Source organism: Serinus canaria, chromosome 5 (genome assembly GCF_022539315.1).
Source record: "Serinus canaria isolate serCan28SL12 chromosome 5, serCan2020, whole genome shotgun sequence".
NCBI lineage: Eukaryota > Metazoa > Chordata > Aves > Passeriformes > Fringillidae > Serinus > Serinus canaria.
Genome location: NC_066319.1, coordinates 59,771,856 through 59,792,190, shown reverse-complemented (window position 1 = coordinate 59,792,190; position 20,335 = coordinate 59,771,856). Strand labels below are relative to the sequence as shown.

At 50.8% G+C, this 20,335-nt stretch overlaps 1 protein-coding gene across 1 annotated transcript in view; it reads right to left on the bottom strand.

Moving 5' to 3' along the window:
- TXNDC16 (thioredoxin domain containing 16) overlaps positions 1 to 20,252 on the bottom strand; it is a 39,288-nt gene extending 19,036 nt beyond the window's left edge. The window contains exons 1-14 of the mRNA XM_009101608.4: positions 20,173 to 20,252; positions 19,368 to 19,623; positions 13,505 to 13,708; positions 12,498 to 12,580; positions 11,716 to 11,789; positions 10,772 to 10,846; positions 9,849 to 9,970; positions 9,250 to 9,340; positions 7,170 to 7,326; positions 5,826 to 5,992; positions 5,447 to 5,507; positions 3,854 to 3,995; positions 3,007 to 3,156; positions 2,472 to 2,531 (exon numbers count right to left, since the gene is read on the bottom strand). Of these exons, the coding sequence (XP_009099856.2) occupies positions 2,472 to 2,531; positions 3,007 to 3,156; positions 3,854 to 3,995; positions 5,447 to 5,507; positions 5,826 to 5,992; positions 7,170 to 7,326; positions 9,250 to 9,340; positions 9,849 to 9,970; positions 10,772 to 10,846; positions 11,716 to 11,789; positions 12,498 to 12,580; positions 13,505 to 13,673 (1,351 nt within the window). The 5' untranslated portion in view covers positions 13,674 to 13,708; positions 19,368 to 19,623; positions 20,173 to 20,252. The remainder of the gene's footprint in view (positions 1 to 2,471; positions 2,532 to 3,006; positions 3,157 to 3,853; positions 3,996 to 5,446; positions 5,508 to 5,825; positions 5,993 to 7,169; positions 7,327 to 9,249; positions 9,341 to 9,848; positions 9,971 to 10,771; positions 10,847 to 11,715; positions 11,790 to 12,497; positions 12,581 to 13,504; positions 13,709 to 19,367; positions 19,624 to 20,172) is intronic.
- Positions 20,253 to 20,335: the final 83 nt, after the last annotated feature.

Sequence of the window (20,335 nt, the reverse complement as noted above, 5' to 3'; positions counted from 1 at the left end):
GCCCCAGGGGGACTGGGAAGTTCTTGCTCCAAGGGTAGAAAACGTGCTCAGTTCAGCAAGGCAGAGATGCTCCTCTTTGTCTCCTGCTAAACTGGATCTCTCAACAAATGGAAAACACTTGAGGGCTGGAAACTTCACTTGGTGAGGATCTGCTGAGCATCTGGAATGGGATGACTCACGGGGTCATTGCAGTCTCCAGCCTCCTCCATTCTCTTGTGTTTGATCACACATGGCCTGTTCTCAGTGCCATTCTGCACAAAGAATTGGCATGGGGAGCAGGACCTGCTTCTGCAACTCAGAAAGTGCCTCCAGCACGGGTGATTCACTCCTCAGACAGCTGCCTGTGGATTCCCAGCCCTTGGGAAGGAAGCTCCACCCCAGAGCAGGCAGGAGTACCAGAGCTTCTGGAGAACTGAGAGTGCCCCAAGCCATAGCCCATGTCCTGTTCTCAGTCCTGCACAGCTTGAGGTCTTCTTCCTGCTCCAGCCATCACTGAGAGCCCAGGGAACAGCATCCTCTGAGGTTTTCCAGCTCCCTGAGGCTCCTTCAGCAGCAGGGAAAAAGGATCTCCAGATCCACCAACACAGCTGTTCTGTGTCTGCTCCCAGGTCATGGCAGGGAAAGCAGACTGGAGTCATTCCACAGGGTCACATCTGGCCTGGTGGTCTTTGGAGAGACCTCAGTGATCACAGAGGAAAGGCCCTGACCCCAGGCAGTTCATGATCTGTGCTGAGAATCTGTCTGTGGCTGCTTCCCTGCCCTGAGATTGTTATCAAGTGATTCAGAACACACATGGTGAAATCCTGGCCCTGCAGAACCCACCAAGGGTTGGCCACTGGCTTGGGAAGAGGCTGGGTTTTACCCACAGACCCTCCTGTGCTGCTCCTTTAGCTGGTCTGGCTGCTGGGGAAGTCCAAAAGAAACCCCAAACCACCACCAACCCCACAACAACAACCTCTCCTGTCCCTTCCTGTTTATTGCTGGGATTTCAGTCCAGATCAAAGCTGCTGGTGACTTTCCCTTCATGAATTCATGCAGGCCATGAATGCAGAGCTGCTTTCCCCCAGACCTCAGCACTGCCTGCAGCATTCCCAGGACAGCTTCTTGTATGCAATTCCCACTGCAGCTGCTTCCCAGAAAACTGTGGGGTCCTCTGTACTCTCCATTCATGTCCCCAGTGCTGAATCCTGCAGGACACAGTGCCCAGTCCCAGGGGGCTGCCAGCACCATGAAAAATGAGCCTTGATGGAGAAAAAATACAGGAGAAGGCACCAGCCACCTCCAGAGGTGCTGGAATAGCTCTTGCCCACATCCATGTGGCTTCCCCACTGTGCCACAGTGGGATGAAGCCACCTCAGTGTCCCCTGCAGCCAAGGGGAGAAAAGAGGCACCTCTGGAAGAGATTCAGCCCATGTAAGAACCCACATCTCTCCACAAAGCAGTGGGATGGGGTTGAAGGCCTGAAAGTGGGGCTCACACTGCACAGACCCTGCTGAAGGATCCCTCCCTCCTGCCTTTGTTCCCAGATTCCCTGATGTGCTGACTCTAAGTGCTGATTGTTCACCATCCCTGTGTTACTGATGGAGTTCTGTGGCCACCAGTGAGAATTCCCACAGCTGAGCCAGACTGCAAACCCTGGTGGCACCATCCCTGCAAATGTGACATTGTCCTGCCCTGTGCCCTGGCCCATCTGTCTGTCCCATTTACTCCAAAGCCAGGGAAAATCACAGCTCCTCTTTCCAGCAGAGCTGAGGTGCCACCCAGCACATTGATGTGTAGGGTATCTCCTGGGCCTGGGCAGGACAGGACCCTATTTCCATGTTCCAGGTCACAGTTCCTGCTGTTTGCTGCTCTGTGTCACTCCCTGGCCCTTCCCAAATTCTCCCTCATGCAGTCACCGTGCCCAGCAAATGGCATCCCAGAGTCATTTGGACTGGAAGGGACAGGGACACTTTCACTATGCCACGTTGCTTCAAGCCAAATCCAACCTGGCCTTGAATGTTTCCAGGATCATAAAATCATGGAATTGTTTAGCTTGGAGAAGCTCTCTAAGATCACTGAGTCGAACTGTTCCCCCAGCACTGTCACCATTGTCCCATGTCCCCAAGTGCCACATCCACATGGCTTTTAAATCCCTCCAAGGATGAGGACTCCACCACTGCCTTGAGCAGCTGTGCCAGGGCTGGACAACCCTTTCCATGAAGAAATTTTTCCTAATATCTATCCTAAACCTCTCCTGGTGCATCTTGAGGCCATTTCCTCCTGTCCTGTGTTTTTTTCTCTGGGGACAGAGACTCTGCAAGGTCCCTAAATCAGACACAAAGGTTCCTAAACAACCTGGTGTGGATATGACTTTCCTTAGGAGTCTGAGGAGGAAAAATGAGTGTATTCCAGGGAATGGGGTGCCATCAATGTGTTGGTTCCTCCTGCCAAGAGGAGCAGGTGAAACCCTGAGCCCTGAGGTTCCTTACCCTGCAGGTGAGCGGCCACCTCGGAGTAAGAGCGCAGCACTGCCAGGGACACAGCTTCCCCTGAAACACAGGAGAGGGGAAACACAGCCCTGAGGGACAGCCAGGGGACAGCCAGCCCCACCCTGCTCCCTGACAATGCCACATTAGCAATCTCTGCAACCTCGGGTGCTTTAAACTCTGGAAGATTTGAAATAAATAAGAAAAATTTAACTTCATGCTTCATGTCTCTGCCTGTGTCTAGGCCAGCCCATGAATCCATGTTAAATTAATTTCCCCTCTTGTCCCACACTTTTTTCTTATAAAATAAAGGTTAAAATCTCTTAATATCAGACTAATAGCTGGTATTATCAGCCAATGGGAAGAACTGATTTAATCTGATTGTTATTAATTTTATTTAATTAACTGTATTTAATCTCTGCCCATGGGACAGGATGTGGCATGGATTAATGGTCAAAACTTGTCTCCAGGATCATGGGAAGCAAAGAGAACATCCCAAAGTTACAGAAGGGACAGCCAGGCCACAATTCATACTCACAGCTGGCATAAAACAGCACCACCACAGTCCTGGCAGCCTCTGAGAGGGAAGAGTGGAAGTTCTCCTCTGTCAGGACAAGGATTTGCTCCAGGGGCAGCTCTCTCTTCTTGTCCCTGGAAACTGCTTCCACCACCTGGTCATCCTGAATATCTGCAAGAAAACCCACAGGTGTGTCCAGGGCAGGGGGAACTTCAGCCCCCTGGGCCACCCCAGGGCATGATTTTGTAATCCAGAATCTCTCAGTGGGGTGAGTGAAATCTTGTGTGGGGAGAGGAGGCCCAGCCACACAAACAACCCCCCCAAAATTCCTCAATCCATCTCACACCAGCTCTGCCCTTGACTGGAACAATACTCTAAGCTCCTCTAGGATCCTGCCCCCCTTTTTTTTTTAAGAAAACACCCCCAGATTTGCAGAGAGAACAAATTCATTTTCAATTCTGCATTGTAGGAACCAGAGTTTTCTCCCTGGAGGAAGCAAGTCTGGATCTGCTCTTACAAAAACATGTCTCAAACCCTTTCAAAGGGATGGATGATTTTCAGATGCTTGTAGAGGACACAATGCTGGGGGCACTTTAACCCCCCCAGCCTTTGGAGCATCCAAGCACATTCCTGTCCCTCACACAGCAGCTGTTCCTCTAACAGCTCTGATTTTTCTCCCTGGTGTTTCCACTAAAACTCAGACCTGTCTGTCATATTCCAGTGACCTCAGAGAATGAAAGAGCCACTTTGTGGCCACCATGAAGTGACTGTGATGGTTTGCAAGTGTTCTCTATTGCTTTGCCATGTCTGATGCTGATTGCACCTTCTGTCTGATGACAATCAGCTTCTCACTTGATTAACTGCACACCTTGATTGTTGTTCTCTTTCTCATCTTCATCTTCCTCCTCCTCCTGCTCATCCTCCTGGATTTGTTTCACCTTGTTCTTATCTTCCACCAGGGTTATAACTTCATCAGTGTCTTCCAAGACCAGATATTGAATTGGCATTCCCTGAGGAAAACAATAAATCAGTGGCAGCACAACATCTCCCTCTGCTTATTTTGTCTGCAGACCAGACTCAAGGCTGATGGAAACCATCTCCCAACTCCTTATTTTTGGGATATGTCACAGTTCCCTGAAGCTGCCAAACAGGGGAATGTCTAGGTAATGTTTCTTTATCTCAATTTCTCCTGTGCTTGAGATTTTCTCACTCCAGGCTGATGTTTCCTTGAAAATGTAAGGAAAATTGGCTATGTAAGTAAATGTGGCTATGAGGGATCCTGTGGTGAAAGTGAACACCAGCCCCATCTCCCAGCAACTTAACTCAGATCCAGCACTGCAGGAAAAATCCCAGTGGCCAAGCAAGGAAGGAGTGCAGGGAAGTACAGGGGCCACTTGGATGTCCCCTCATTAGAGGGGTCAGGCTGGGTCCAAGGAGCCCATCACAGCCTGGGAAACCAGCTCAAAAAATCCTTTATCTCATGGAGCTCAGCCAGGAGAAATATTCCCAAGTGTACAGGGACTGGCCACCCATGGAAAGAAGCAAAAAAGCACCATGAATTTCTCAGAAATGAGACCTTGTCAGCTTAAAACCAGTGCTGGCACCAGCTCAGACAAAGGCACTGGAGAGAAAATGGAAAGTTCATCAGGAGCTGAGAGAAATGACAAAGTGCTGGCACCTCCCATGGGCTCCCAGAGCCACCCAAGTGCACATCTCTCAGCAGGCCACAGGAAGCCCTCAGGGGATGCTCAGGTCTGATCCTGCACCTGAAATCACCAGTGGGACAGTTCAGGTAATCTGGGGCATCTGTGTTCCCTGGCATCTGCCAGCACCCCATCCCAGCCTGCCTCACAAGCTGGGTCAGGTCCCTCCAGAGTTTAACTCATCTTGATCAGCCTCATTTAACTCACACCCTGCCCTTCTCCCAGCTCCCTGCCAGAGGCACTGGCTTACATCAGCTCAGCACAGAGCTTTGCTTGTTTGCTCTTTGTTTCACACTCAGTCCCTCTCCCATCTTTTGACACCTTTCCTAAGGCCTTCAGAAGTCCAAATCTTTTGGGGAATTTGCACTTGGATGGAGTTCACAACCTTGTGTTGCCTTAAGGGGTAGTGGAGATGGCACTCAGTGTTTTGAACCCAAAAAAACCTCACTGCTTTCTCCTTCCCAGCAGGCACAGTGGCTCTGCAGCACCCAAATCATGGAAGGGACATTAAAGATCACCCATTCCACCCCTGCCATGAGCAGGAACACCTTCCACTGTCCCAGGTTGCTCCAAGCCCTGTCCAGCCTGGCCTGCAACACTTCCAGGGCTGGGAAATCCACAGATTCTCTGGATAACCTAGGAAAGACACTTCTCCTTGAGCTTCAGGGAATGCTGTCAAATCAATCCCAGAGATGAGCAACATCCCACCACCCTCTCCAGAGCTCAGAGGTGTCCAATGAAGAAATCCAGCATCCAACCTCATCTGGTGTCTTGAGGGCCACGTTTGACCGCTGCAGAACGTTCAGCTCCACGAGGTCCCTTCCAAAACACAAAGTGAACATGAGATGGTGGGACACAGAAGGTCACATCACTAATTCAATCACTGCTAAGTTTCCTCTCCAAAATCTCTCTTAATCTGAATATTTTTCCATCCCTAAGTCAGCAAAACTTCCAAATTAATACAATTCTGGATAAATCCTTAAATATGAAACGCCCTGTCATAGGACATAGCCTGGTTTTACTGCCTCTCATCCAAGTGTGATTGAGTCCACAGACTGTCATGCTGGTGTTGGGGTAACCCAGCTCAGAAACCCCCCAAAAAGCAAGCAGAACCCCAAAAAAACCTGAGAGAAATACCTGGACAAAAGGGCAACTCCTGCTTTCCCCAAGAGCTGCCAGGCCACAAACTCTGCTGTCCTCCTGTCAGCCTCATAGGTCTCTTTCTGGCTCAGGATGAACACCAGGGGCAGCCCGAGCTGCAAGTGGACAGTGGAGATCTTCTCTGGGTCCTCAGCAACCTCTGTCTGGAGAGCAGCCAGGGTTAACAGCCAGGGTTATGCTGCAAGCACAGCTCCACAAGTTGAAGGTACCTCACCTCTTCCCCAGCCACAGAAATCCTCAGGAAAAAGCTTCCAACCCCAATTCTAAAACATCCATGAAGCAGAACCCACACAGCTCCAGTTAAGCTGTTCCAACATGTCACGACCTTCCCTGTTAAAAACCTGGGCTTTATTTTGTGGGGGGTTTTTGTGGTTTAGCAATTCCAGTTGTCAAATTTCCACTCATTTTTATTTACCTGGCATCCACTCCCTGGAGCAGTTTGAAAATCCCAGCCCCAACATGCAAGAGCTGGAATCTTTCCCTTCCTGCCTTGGACGTGCTGCTTCAAGACAGCACAGAGGTGCTTGATGAAGCTCCATGGGCCTGATCCAGGAAAATGGCTGAAGGAGCATTCCCAGCTCATCCACTCATCCTTCTGGATGGGCAGGAATGACCACTGGCAACAGGAGGCTGCTGAAGTTCTCTGCCCCTTGGAAGGAGGAAATAGGAGGGAACCTCCTGTCCCTTGTGATCACCACGGTGGGAAGGACTGCCAGCAAATTCCAGAGGGTGCTGAAGCTCCTGCAGGGAGCCTGCAGGAGCAGCTGAGGACTTTGGGGTTGTCTAGTTTGGAGAAAAGGAGGCTGAGGGATGACCCCATTGCTCTCCACAGCTTTCTGAAAGGATGCTCCTGAACCTACAGGAGCAGCTGAGGACTTTGGGGTTGCCTAGTTTGGAGAAAAGGAGGCTGAGGGATGACCCCATTGCTCTCCACAGCTTCCTGAGGGGATGTGGAGGAGGAAACACTGATGTCTCCAGAGTATCCAGGGATAGAACATGTGGAAATGGTTCAAAGCTGCATCAGGGGAGGTTTGGACAGAACATTAGGAAGGGTTCTTTACCAAGAGCACTGGAACAAACTTCACATTGAGTTGGGCAGTGCTCAAGAGTCATTTGGAAAATGCCCCCCAATAATTTATTTAGGTTCTGGCCAGCCCTGAATTGGTGAGGCAGCTGCACCAGGTGATTCCTGCTCCTTGCCTGGACCCACCCTGGAAGGGGCAGATTCCCACACTCAGCCTTTCTCTCTTCTCTCACCACCCTCATCCTCACATCCCTCCCTGCCCTCCCACCCAGGGAGCTCCTCCTTCCCAGTCCTACCACCAGTGGAGCTGCCATGAGCTTGAGGTGCCTGTGGATGTTGAGCAGGGTCAGGGGCTGTGCCAGGGCTGTCCTCCTGCAGGCCTGGGCTGGCTCTGTGACCTGCTGGCAGTGACAAAACAAGAGCCAGGCAGAGGAGACATCGGGGTCATCATGGCTGTGAGAGAGGAAACAAAACCCACTCTGAGCAAGAGTTCAAAGTGCCCTGAGAGAAGGAGCAGGTTTGCTGATGTGTTTCACACACTGTCCACAAGCCCAGGGTTTTGGCAGGGTGTGGAACAGGCTGGGAGAGCTGGGAATGTTCACCTGGAGAGGAGAAGGCTCCAGGGAGAGCTCAGAGCCCCTGGCAGGACCTGAAGGGGCTCCAGGAGAGCTGGAGAGGGACTGGGGACAAGGGACGGAGCGACAGGACCCAGGGAATGGCTTCCCACTGACAAAGAGCAGGGAGAGAGGAGATATTGGGAAGTGTAAGGGTGGGGAGGCCCTGGCACAGGGTGCCCAGAGAAGCTGTAGCTGCCCCTGGATCCCTGGAAGTGTCCAAGGCCAGGCTGGATGGGGTTTGGAGCACCCTGGGACAGTGGAAGGTGTCTCTAGTTAGCTGTGACACCTTCACTGTTGTTGGCCTGTGCTAACTTCGGGAAGTCACTTTCCTTTTCTGATACACCCATTCCCTACCCCTAAAACAGGGATCACCTTCTTTGGGTAAGGATTTAAGAGCTCTCCATGGAAGAGCAAAGTGCACTATTAAGACCTCAAATCCTGCTGCCCCGGCTGCCTGGAAGCTGTTCCTGCTGGAGAAGCTCCCACCCCACTTCAGCAGCTCGGGAGGGGGCGGCGCCGCTTTAAGGAGAATTCAGGCGGTTCCTGTGCAATGACAACCGTGCCATCTAGCGGGAGCACAGCACAACTCCCCGAAACCCCGCAAGGATGGAAGGGCACCTCGGGGAGGGCCACCCCGGTGCCGGTGACAAAATCCCAGGTAACTCATGATGGAGTTATTAACGTTGGAAAAGCCTTCCAAGATCACCGAGTCCAATCGTTCCCCCAGCACTGCCCAGGCCATCATTGAGCAGTGTCCCCAAGTGCCACATCCACATGGATTTTAAATCTCTCCAGGGATGGTGACTCCACCATTGCCTTGGGCAGCCTGTTCTGACATGAAAACCCTTTCCATGAAGAAATTTTCCCTAATATCCACTCTAAATCTCCCCTGGCACAACTTGAGGCTATTTCCCCCTGTTCCCTGGAGCACAGCCTGACCCCCACTGTCCCCTCCTGGCAGGAGCTGTGCAGAGCCACAAGGTCCCCCTGAGCCTCCTTTGCTCCAGGCTGAGCCCCTTCCCAGCTCCCTCAGCCTCTCCTGGTTCTCCAGACCCTGCCCAGCTCTGTTTCCTTCTCTGGACACTCTCCAGCCCCTCAGTGTTTCTTGTCTTGAGGGGCCCAGAGCTGTCCCCAGGCTGGAGGTGCCTCAGCAGTGCCAGCACAGGGGACAGGCACTGCCCTGCTCCTGTAGCCACAGGCTGGTACAAACCAGGTGCCTCTTGGCCAGCTGGGCACACTCTGGGCTGAGGAAACAACATCCCATGGGATGTTCCCAGCTCCTCCCTCACATTCCTGACTGCAGGAGGTCACATCAGCAGTCACAAGGAAGGATCTGCCATTCTAAAGCAGCTCCTCCTGCAGGGGAAGGGGGTGGCCAGTGAGGCCATGGGATGGGAATTCCCAGATCCATGAGCAGTGCTACAGTTCTTGCTCTTGGATATCAGAGCACAAGGGGGGAGTGCTGTAGGATTTTAACATCAACTCTCCTGGAAAGCCATGGCTGAGGTTTGATCCACCAGCCATGGAAAGGAGACAGAGGGCTCTTCCCCTGTGAAAAACCACCCAATACAGCCACAAACAGCAAGGCTACTCCAAAAGCCAGGAACACCAGCAGCTTTTGGAAAACAGATCTGACTGTCCACCCTGGGCACAGCATCCTCATGCCATGCCAGAGCTGCTCTGGGAATCTGAGACACCAGGAGTGAGGCAAACAGGGCATGGAAGCAGCTCTCCATGGTGGAGGCGTCTCTGGAAGTACCTGGTGGCTTTCAGCAGTGCTGCCTCAGTTGTCAGGACAAACTGGTGGATGGTCCCATAGACAAAAGCTGCCTCCATCACAGCTCTGTGCTCTGGAAAGGGAAAGGCAAGGTGAGCTCAGCTCTGTTTCCTCCACATCTCCTGTTTCATCCTTCCCAGGTGTAAATATCAAATCCCAGGTGTAAATTTCAAATCCAAGGCTTTTAGAAACTCTTGGTACAATGAGTCTGTCTGGAAACACACTGTGAAGGGAAGTGAGCAACTGGAGCTGGATCCCATTCCTGCTCCCCGGCAAACAGGTGCTGTGTGAGAATCCATTCCACTGCAGAGCCAGGATTTACTATTTTTAAGACAGCAACCACTGGCTTGCTTTCCCTCTCCACGTCCATCTCTCAAGGTTTATGCTCCCAGCAAAACTTTTCTGGTGCAACTGATCCCTTTGAAAACAAAGCAAGACACATGGAAATAGAGATTTTGTGGCTGGGAGGCCCTTTCAGGTTTTCATTTGCAGGATTTTGGGTCAGAAACTCAGCTCCTAGATACTCTACAAAAAAAAAGGCTGGGGGAAGAGAGGAAAGAAGGAAAGGTGAGGATCCATACCTGCTGTCCCAGTAGCTGGTACGTAGGCAAAGACCATGTTGGACTTTCCTTTCAACACATTTTCAATGTTCTCAAGATCTGCCAGTGTTTCAACATATTTAACTTCATTAAAGAGTAGGGCACTGAGGAAGCAGAAAAAAACCTCATTAGCAACTGGTTGAAGAGTAAATTTGCGGCCACACAATCATGATGGGAAAAACAGGGTAAAATTCCAGCTCCTTGCTGGCAGATTAAGGATTCACAGCCAACTGAAGGTGCCCAGGTGTGTGCTGGTGAGTTGTCTCAAGGGAAAAAGTTTAACAGGGTCAAACCATAATGAAGAGAGCAGCTTGACTGAGAGCAGCCTCTGGAACACCTTGATGCCTCAGGTTTTAGATTTCATATTTTTCAGATTCTGTGCTGCTTTAGTGTGTGGGTCTGGGCTCCTTATTATGGGATGGTGAGCTCTCTGCACAAAACAGGGAGACAAAACAATTCCTGCTCCAGCTGGGCACCAAGGACAAATGATCCCAATCTCAGCCCAGGAGCACAAACCCCGTGGGCTGGAGAGAGAAAAACAAGCAGGGTGGGAGTGCCTGGGCTAGAGCTGGGCTGGGACAATGAACTGCAAGGTGGGAATGGAGCAGAGCTGATCCCAGGGAGAGACCCCGTGCCCGGCCGGGCATTTTGGGACCATTTTGGGTCATCTTGGGTGCAGCCCTGGCTGGGCTCTGGTGCTGCCCAAGGTGGGTCCATGGAGGAGATCCTTGGAATCAATCCCTGCTTTATTCTTTAGCTCCATCTACTCTCGGTTCTAGGTCAGCCTTCACAAGGTATAAGTTTCTGCTGACCCAGATGGGACACAAGGCATCAACCTGGGGCTGGAATTTAGTGGGACTAGAAAGGAAAAGGATTTCAGAGAGTGGGATGTGGTCTGGACTTACAACAAGACGTTGGCGACGATGGAGTTCACGTCGAACAGGGCGTCGGTGGGGAACTCTCGGATCAGTCGGTTCCCTCTGCAGAGGGAAGAGAGACTCACCAAGGGAACTGAGAGAGATTCACTGCATGGACCCATGGGAAAAGGGAGCCAAGGCAGGCTCAGAAGGATAGGGAGGACGATGGAGAAATGGCAGAACACACTTGAGATGTCTTTGATTGGAGCTGGGAATCGTTCAAGCCCAGGTGAGCAGGTTCCTGCTGCACTTGGGGACATGGTGGCCCTGGCAGCACTGGGGGAAGGGTTGGACTCAATGATCCTAAATGGAATGGTTGGACTCAATGATCCTAAAGATCTTTGGAATGGTTGGACCTGATGACGTTAAACATCTTTGGAATGGTTGCATTTGATGACCTTAAAGGTCTTTTCCAACCTCAATTACTCCATGATTATCAGTACAACAGTCAATGAGAACTGAGCTGATACATGGAAAAGCTTCCATGTGACAACCCTTGGAGAGACCAGGAGCTGAACCTTCCCACCCACGGCAGAAGAGTTGACCCCACCAACAAGGAGAGCACCAAAAAGTGTTTCTTTCTTGGACTAGACCCAAAATCTTGTGGCCTGAGTTTAGCTCTGAGTGTGGGAGGCCAGAGGAACAGCAGAACACTGATGGAGGGTTTCTCCTGTGGTTTCATTCCACAGCTCATCCCTCTGCTGCTCCGAGGACTTGGGGCAGGATGGGAGAATTCACACTGAGGACAAAGCATCTCCTCTGCCTGTACTGGAATTTTGGGGGTACCTTTGGCTGAACTCTGCAGGTCACTGCTGTCTTTGTGGCTCCTCTCATTCCTCCACAGACATCTCTGAATGCTGACAGTGTTTCCTTCAAACATTTCCTTCAAACTGGGAAGTAATCCCAGTGCAGTGCCCAGAAATGCCCCTCACCTGAACAGGAAGGCTTTCCTTAATGCATTTTCTTTTCCACAATATCTTGAGACATCCTCCTTGGGGCAATTCACCTAGACAGCAAATACATGTAATTACAGATTCAGCCCCACAATGGCCACACACATCCCCTAAAGCTTTCTTCCATCCAAGAGTGTAAATCCAGCCTTTCCAAACCTTCTGGGAGGGAAAATCCACCAAAATGGAGACCAGAGATGGAGAGTGGAGTTTGTAATTCAGTTTTCCAGCTCAGCCTGCTGATTTGGGGACCCCATGATCTGCCCAGCATATTCAAAGTGACAGATCAGTGCTTCCTTACTGAACTTGGTCTGTAGCTGGAGGAAACTAAATAAATCCAAATATAAATATATAACCACTTCTTAGAGTCTAATTACACTTGCCTGAATTTGTAATTCCCTCACGTGAATCTGCATAAAATTGCAGCTAAAAACTCCTTTGTTTGAAATATTTATTGCACTGAGCTGAAAAGAAGTTAACCAACCTCATCCATCATGAAACATGGACATGGAATAGGCTGCCCAGAGAGGCTGGGGATTTTCCATCCCTGGAAATGTTCCAGCCTAGGCTGGACAGGGATACCCAGGATAGTGGAAGGTGTCCCTGTCTATGGAAGGTGAGGTGGAAAGAGATGAGCTTTAAGCTCCCTGAAAGCCAAAGCTGTTCTGTGAGTCCATGATTCTATGAAAAATCTGTGCCCATCCCTTCCTTGCTCATCTCCTACTCATCCATCCCACCCAGCAGCTTCCCTGAGCCCCATTTACCTTCACCACAGAAACACCATAGTCCTGGAGGGCCTCAGCTGAGCTCTCAATGTGCTCCAAGAAGGGCTGGGCACTAGGAGAAACTGAAACACACACACAAAAAAATCCTCTGCAAGTCCTCAGGGTGAAGAGCATTCCTCCTGCCACACATTCCTCCTGAGATGTGGGAGATGTTCCTCAGCCCACGCCAGTGTCTTTGGGAAATCATACCCAGAGGATCATGAAGAACAAAAGCAAGGTCAAGGATCTTCTCCTAATCCATGACAGCCTTTAGTTCTCCCTCATGAAAGGGATTCCTGCTTTTTCTAGCAGGTGTTATGGAAGAGGAGAAAATTCCTTAGGAAACTGGCTTTCTCCTCCACAGTACCTCCAGAAAATAATCCAGAAAATGAATGAAGATGTTTGAAGGATGGTGCCTGAGGACACAGCCAGGAAAGAACTCATCCCAGGAAAGAGGTCAGGAGCACTTGGAACTGTGCTAACACAGCACTTGACCAGTTCTTCAAAACCTCTTTGGGTTTAAAAATCTCAGGAACTTCTCCTTCACTGGGGAGGGCCACAAGTTGATCAGAGAGATGGAGCAGTTCTGCTAGAGGAAAGGCTGAGAAAATAGAAAAGGCTCTGGGGTGAATTACCTGCAGCCTTCCAGTGCCTGAAGGAGCCAACAAGGAAGAGAAGAGAGACTCTAAAAGGGATGGAGGGACAGGACCCAGGGAATGGCTTCCCACTGCCAGAGGGCAGGGATGGATGGGAGATTGGGAATTGGGAGATAGAATTCCCAGAGCAGCTGTGGCTGCCCCTGGATCCCTGGAAGTGTCCAAGGCCAGGCTGGACAGGGCTTGGAGCAGCCTGGGACAGTGGAAGGTGTCCCTGCCATGGCAGGGGGTGGAACTGGATGGGATCTAAGATCCTTCCAACTCAAACCATTCCACGATTCTGTGATTGTTCCACTCTCACCGAGCCTTGCTGAGCCCCCAGGCTGATGGAAACTCACATGAAACACATACCAGTGGGGGTGAAAAAAGCCAAGGATGGTTTTCCAGCTTCCAAGCCACTGAAATAGTGCTGGGGGCTCTGCTCCTGCTGCAGGCTGGCACTTCCACATTGTGGGATGGAGGAGGCACAGGAGAGAAGGAAAACCAAGGAAGAAACCCATCTGTCCTTTTGGGCTGGCATGGCTGTTCCCAGCTACAGGCACAGGGGAGTCACAACTGGGAGAAACAATAATAAAAATAAAATATAATCCATAAACACACACAAACACATGTATGAATGTTTCTCTGTTTCAGACTCTGTTACATGACTGTAATTTCCAACTGTGGAAATCATTATTAATATGACACAAACATCTTGAGGATATTATGAATTAGTCACTCAATCCACAGGTGACTCAGACAACTGCAAAGAGGACAGCAGAGGCCACTCTCTTCCCTCTGAGTGGCACCTTCAAGTGCACAGACCCTCAGTGCTTTCAGCTTAGGGCTGCTTTTCCTCCCTCCTTTTTATGTCTTTTGAGTCAAACAAAAATTCCATGCACAGGCATCAAAGCAGTGACAGCATCATCCACAAACCCCCGCCCAAACTGTCTCAATTCCTGCCACAAAGCTTCGAGGATGCCAGTAGAATTTATGTGGCCCTGAAAGGTGTTTGCAAAGGGATGGGACGTGTTGTGATTGCCAAAAAACCCCATGGTCATTTGAGATTCAAACAGGAGAGCTCCTGTTGCAGTGCAAAATAAAAATGTGCATCTTCTGGCACTTGTTTCTGGTCAGAGTGAGGAAGAATTTTGCAGGTATATTTATAAAGATTTGCTAGCTGAAGTCCTTAGCATGAGGATGTTCTGCTGGTGCTTCAGGAACACATGTTCCAAATTATTTTTTTTATAGAATAACTGATTTCTCTCTTATATTTATAAGGATTTATGTAACTTAAATGGATGCTATTTTTGTATATACTGCTGGGTTTTTTCTTTACTCTGTGATCAGACGTTCTATACAATTTAACCTTTAAAGGAGTAATTAAAAAATCAGATTACCCTTGACCTAAAATATGTGTAGCAGTAAGTCAGACAAGAATTCTGTAAAAGCTTTTCTGCTTCTGGCTACTGATTTTGCCACTTCTTGGTAGCCACCTTGATTTTTCCCAGAGAATACATTCATTAAGTGTGAATTTTCCTGAACTGATTGATTTTGGTGGGAAGTGTCCCTGCCCCTGGGATGGAACAAGATGATCTTTAAGGTACCTCCCAATCAAAACCAATCTGGGATTTTGAGATTCTGCTCACTTCAGGCCATGGCAGATGATGTGAGGAGGTTAAAGGATGAGAAGCCACCTTCTTCCCACTCCATTCCTCCCCAGCCTGCTCCTCAGGGATTGCTCTCTGCTGCTGGAGCGTGGCTGCTCCCTGCTCAACAAAGGCACAAAGCTGGGACTGAATCCATGCAGAATTTACATCATGAGCTGCAGCTGCTTCCCTCAACAAACATCCCTGTGTCCATGGGCTGTCACTCCTCCAACACCCTGGCAGAGGCTGGCAGCTCACCACGGCCGCCCTGGGATCAACCCAAGCTCCAACACTCCAAAAACAAGCAGGGAAAGATCCTCTGCCATGCTCCAGGAGTGAGGAGCTACTGACAGGCACACTCAGCCTTCACAGGCTCCTTCTCCAGGAGCTGAGGGCTTTGGATCAGGTCTGAAGGCACAACAGAGCTGGAAATACATTAATTTTTTTTTCTTTTCATCTCAAAATCTCCAGTTGTCTCCTTTCCAGCTTTGGGCAGTGGCAGGCATTTCTGATCCTGTGCCCTCCCATCTGTTCCCCTGGCTGACAGAGGGGACAGGGATCAGGCTGGCAGGGGTGATGTTTATTAAATGACAAACTTGGCTATGGCAGGATGGAAAAATAAACACAGTCCTGATCCTGGCACGTGGGAACCAGCCCAGGTCAAATGGGAGAGCTCACTGTCAGGGAAGGAAGAGGAGCAGCCGCCAAGGACTCAAAGATGTCACAGGATTATATCTGGAGGAAAGGGTCAGCAGTTTTAAACATAACTCCAGCCCCCAAGGAGAGCTCAGAGCCCCTGGCAGGGCCTGAAGGGGCTCCAGGAGAGCTGGAGAGGGACTGGGGACAAGGGATGGAGGGACAGGACCCAGGGAATGATTCCCAGTGCCAGAGGGCAGGGATGGGTGGGAGATTGGGAACTGGGAATTCCTGGCTCTGAGGGTGGGGAGGCCCTGGCACAGGGTGCCCAGAGAAGCTGTGGCTTCCCCTGGATTCCTGGAAGTGTCCAAGGCCAGGCTGGATGGGGCTTGGAGCAACCTGGGATGGTGGAAAATGTCCCTGCCCACAGCAGGGGTGGAATGAGATGGGATTTAAGATCCCTTCCAACCCAAACCATTCTGGGGTCCAGTGAAAAATGTGTGCTCACCCCTTCCCTACTCTAGTCCTCTGACCTCCTCACCAATCCATCCTGCCCAGCAGCTTCCCTCTGCTCCCCATCAACCCAGACCTGGATATTCAGCTTTTAGGGCATTTCCTCTGCCACCTCTTTCCCATCAATGGAAAATGAACCCCCTAGGGCTGCAAACAGCCAGAACCCTGCACCACTGACACTTGCAGGATTGCCAGAGATGTGTAAAAATACCAGGGAGGTGTGAACCAGCTCTGTGTCACTGCTGGGAAGCCTTAAGCCCATGGACAAGGGGCAGCCCAGCCCAGCACGGAGGGAATGCCAGGCCTGGCTCATGTTCCCACTGTCATCATCCCAAGGCAGAGCCAGGCAAGGTGGTTGAGGTCACTGTAGGTGACCTGAAGTGAAACCAAACCCAGCAGAGATCTCCAGCCCAAACTCTTGTGGGGGCAGAAATTGCTTGTGCCACATCAGTTTTGTTTGGGAATCCTGCAGTGGAATCCATGGGCTGGCATCACCTCTGATCCCAGCTGCTTTCCCTGACACTTTTCCTCACACAGATCTCAGCTGCCAAGATTGATCACTGAGGAAGCTGAGCTTCCTCAGAGAGAATGTAAGAAATAAATTTATAAAGAATTTTCAAAGTTTCATAGAAGGTTTATATAGTATATATTTATATACAAACCTTAAAATAAGAAATACTAACTTAAAATACCATAAAATAAACAAACATTATTAAAAAGAAATAGCATCAAATAAAGCAAACATTATTAAAAAAGAAACAAATTTCAAAAGATAACCTTACAAATAAGACTAAATACTTTAGAAAAATAAATCTATAAAAAATGCATTGCAGTAAGACCCACGAGGGGTAATTTTAAATCATTTACTTTAAAACATTTACAACATAATAAAACAAAAACTAAAAGCTAAAAACCACTTATAATTAAGAAATAGCTTCTAATTATAATAACATAAATTATAACATCTGTATTATCCTATCCTTCACATATAACTTAAATAAGATGAAAGTTTTTAGAACACCTCTCAATTACCACATCTCTAAGTCAGAAAAAAAACATAATCCCGCAGAAGGGTGTTGTGAGGTGGGATTTAAGGGTCACAAGACAGGGAAGAACTGCTGTCCTGCTGGAATTATGGCCTGCACAGCCAGCTGGAGCCACCTCCACCACCCAGGGGCTTCCTTGGACTCAGCAGAAACACCACCAGCCTGGGCTTTGGTGCCAGTGATATAAAATCTACACTTTGTCTTGTCCAAATATCATCACAGAATCCCAGAATGGTTTGGGTTGGAAGGGACCTTAAAAAGCAAAGTTCCAAACCCCTGCCATGGGAGGGACAACTTCCACCATCCCAGGGTGCTCCAAGCTCCATCCAGCCTGGCCTTGGGCACTGCCAGGGATCCAGGGGCAGCCCCAGCTGCTCTCGGAGTCCTGTGCCAGTGTCTCCCCAGAAATACACCACCCTTGTTAGTTTTATCCCATTCCATCCTCTCCCAGCCTGCAGAGGCCTCAGCTGGTGAATTTTAACTCCCTAGGTAGATGTTCCTAAACCAGGAGCATTTAGGATGCTCCTAAATGGAGTCACTTCAAGCTCTCCTGTGCTGATTGACCCAAATCAGGGCTCTCTTTGCAGCAGGACATTCACCCCACACCCTGCTGGCACAGATTTTTGGCAGGATTCTCACCTGCCTTCCATGCCCTTCTGGCAGCACTTAACCAGGGAGCGGCTCTCCCAAATTTCCTGGCAGGGAAGGCACAAACCAGACCCCAAACCCACGTGGGACTGACTCAGTCCCTTAGCTCCAGCAGGATGGACAGGCTGAAGTTCTCTCTCCAGCTCACCTGGATGTCCCAGCACAAATATCCCTCCTGCTGCTGCTCCAAAATGCAAGGCAGAGAGGAACACTGACAGCTCTTCCTCTAAGTCCATCTTATTTTTGTCCATGCAAACAAGTTTCCTTTAGGTGATCCAGAAAAATTACAGAATCCTTAAAGTTGGGAAAGCCCTCCAAGATCATTGAGTCCAACATTCCCCAAGGGGAAATGGCTTCCCACTGCCAGAGGCTAGGGTTAGATGGGATATTGGGAAGGAATTCCTGGCTGTGAGGGTGGAGAAGCCCTGGCACAGGGTACCCAGAGCAGCTGTGGCTGCCACTGGATCCTTGGAAGTGTCCAAGGCCAGGCTGGACAGAGCTTGGAGCAGCCTGGGACAGTGGAAGGTGTCCCTGCCCATGGCAGAGGGTGAAACTGGATGAAACCATTCTGGAATTCCAGGATTCCACACTTCACTCAGACCAGTCTCAGTATTTCTGTTACAAATCCAAGGCCAGGCTGGATGGGGCTTGGAGCATCCTGGGATGGAGGAAGGTCACCCCTCATCCATGGCAGGGGTAGAACTGGATGAGTTTTAAGGTCCCTTCCAATCCAACCCATGATTCCTTGCCTGGAATTATATTGACTTTTCATATTTTTCACTACCCACGTTCTTTCCTTGCTCCAAACTTTTCCTACACAGCCAACAAGTTCATCACAACCCCACGATAATTATCAAAGGTTCATTATCATCACACAATTAGCTGGCACAGAGCTCAACCCAAATCCTTTCAAATTTTCCAAAGAAAAGTTCTTGGACACAACTGATTTGAGCAGAGTGGTAGAGCTGCAATTCCCCAGCATCTGGAGTTGGAATAACAGTGAGATGCTTCTCCAGAGCTTTGGGATGAGCCTGCAATTATGGGACTGAAATAACCACTGGCCCTTTGCACTCACTGCATCTCCCTACCTCCTACAAGGGCAGCTGTGGGAGCATCTTGAAGCACAGAGTTCCTTTTCTGGGAACATCCAAGTACATCCCAGCCTGTTGCCCAGTGTGCTTTGCCTGAATTTTTGCTGGATTTTTTGCCTGGATTTTTGATGCTCCCATGTTGCCCTTTATCCTACTACTTCCAGAAGAGTTTCACTTTCATTTTCATTTCCAGGTCCAACTTCCCTAGGTCTTGCTATTCCTGGAGGAGGGACAGTGCAGCCTTTCCCTCTGCCCACAGCAGGAGAGGAGGGCTTTGATTCCTGTGCACAGCAGACAGCCTGCAGCACGGAATCACACAGGCTGGAGAAAAGCTCTGAGAGTCCAACCATGCCCCCAGCATTGCCAAGCCCACCACAAACCCACGTCCCCAGGTGCTTTGTGAACACTTCCGACGACAATGAATCCACCACTTCCCCGACAGCATCACCACATGCTGGAATCACCATCTGCAGGAATCTCCACCTGCTGAATTCCACCCCTTCCTTCCCTGCTGGAACCAGCATCACCCACTGCTGCTGCTGCTGCCCCATTCAGGCTGTCCTTGAGAACCAGCCCTCGAAATCCCTGGAAAGCAGCCGGCACTGGACGCACATCACCGAGCAAGCTCCGGGCGGCTCGGGCTGTCACCTACCTGGTGTCCCGAGCGTTCAGGCCGATGTCCTCAGCCCCGCTCCGCGCTGCAGCGCCCGTCCTTCGGCCCCGGCTGTTCCTCGGCCCCGGCTGCACGGCTGGAAAAGCCGGGATGGGCTCAAAGCAGGGCGGGCAGGTCCGTGCCAGCCGGGGGAAGCGATCCCTGAGCCCAGCGAGGCCTCTCGGTATCCAGGGGCTCCACCCGAGCCGGGAGCTGTTCGCAGCCGAGCTGCGCCTGCATCCACAGGGATGGCCGCCTGCACGGGAGGAACAGACTGTCCGTGAGCGACACCCGGACATCCCCAGCCTGTAACGGGGATGTTCCCGGTCCGTGAGCGACACCCGGACATCCTCAGCCTGTAACGGGATTTTCCCGATCCGTGAGCGACACCCGGACATCCTCAGCCTGTAACGGGATTTTCCCGATCCGTGAGCGACACCCGGACATCCTCAGCCTGTAACGGGATTTTCCCGATCCGTGAGCGACATCCAGACATCCTCAGCCTGTAACGGGGATGTTCTCGGTCCCTGAGCGACACCCGGACATCCTCAGCCTGTAACAGGATTTTTTCCCGGTCCGTAAGCGACACCCGGACATCCCCACAGAGCCTAAAGCGGGGATGCTCCCGCAGCCCCACTCTGCCTGCGGGGGTGCCCTCATTCCCCCGGCTCCTCCGTGAGGCCCCTCAGCGCTCCATTCCGGGCTCCGCTCAACCCTTCGCCGCCCTCTCTCATCTTTCTCATCCCTTTTTCCTCTCTCATCCCTTTCTCCTCTCTCCCCTCTCCCCTTCCCTCTCACCCCTCACCGGCTCTCAGGGAAGGAGGGACGGCGGGCGGGCGACGCCGCCAACCCAACAAGCAAAGCGGCGCCGCGCCGGGGGCGTCGCGCCGGTGATTGACAGGCGGCGCCGGCCAGTGGGCGCGGCGGGTGGGCGCGGCGAGAGGCGTGGCCGACAGGCGGCCAATGGG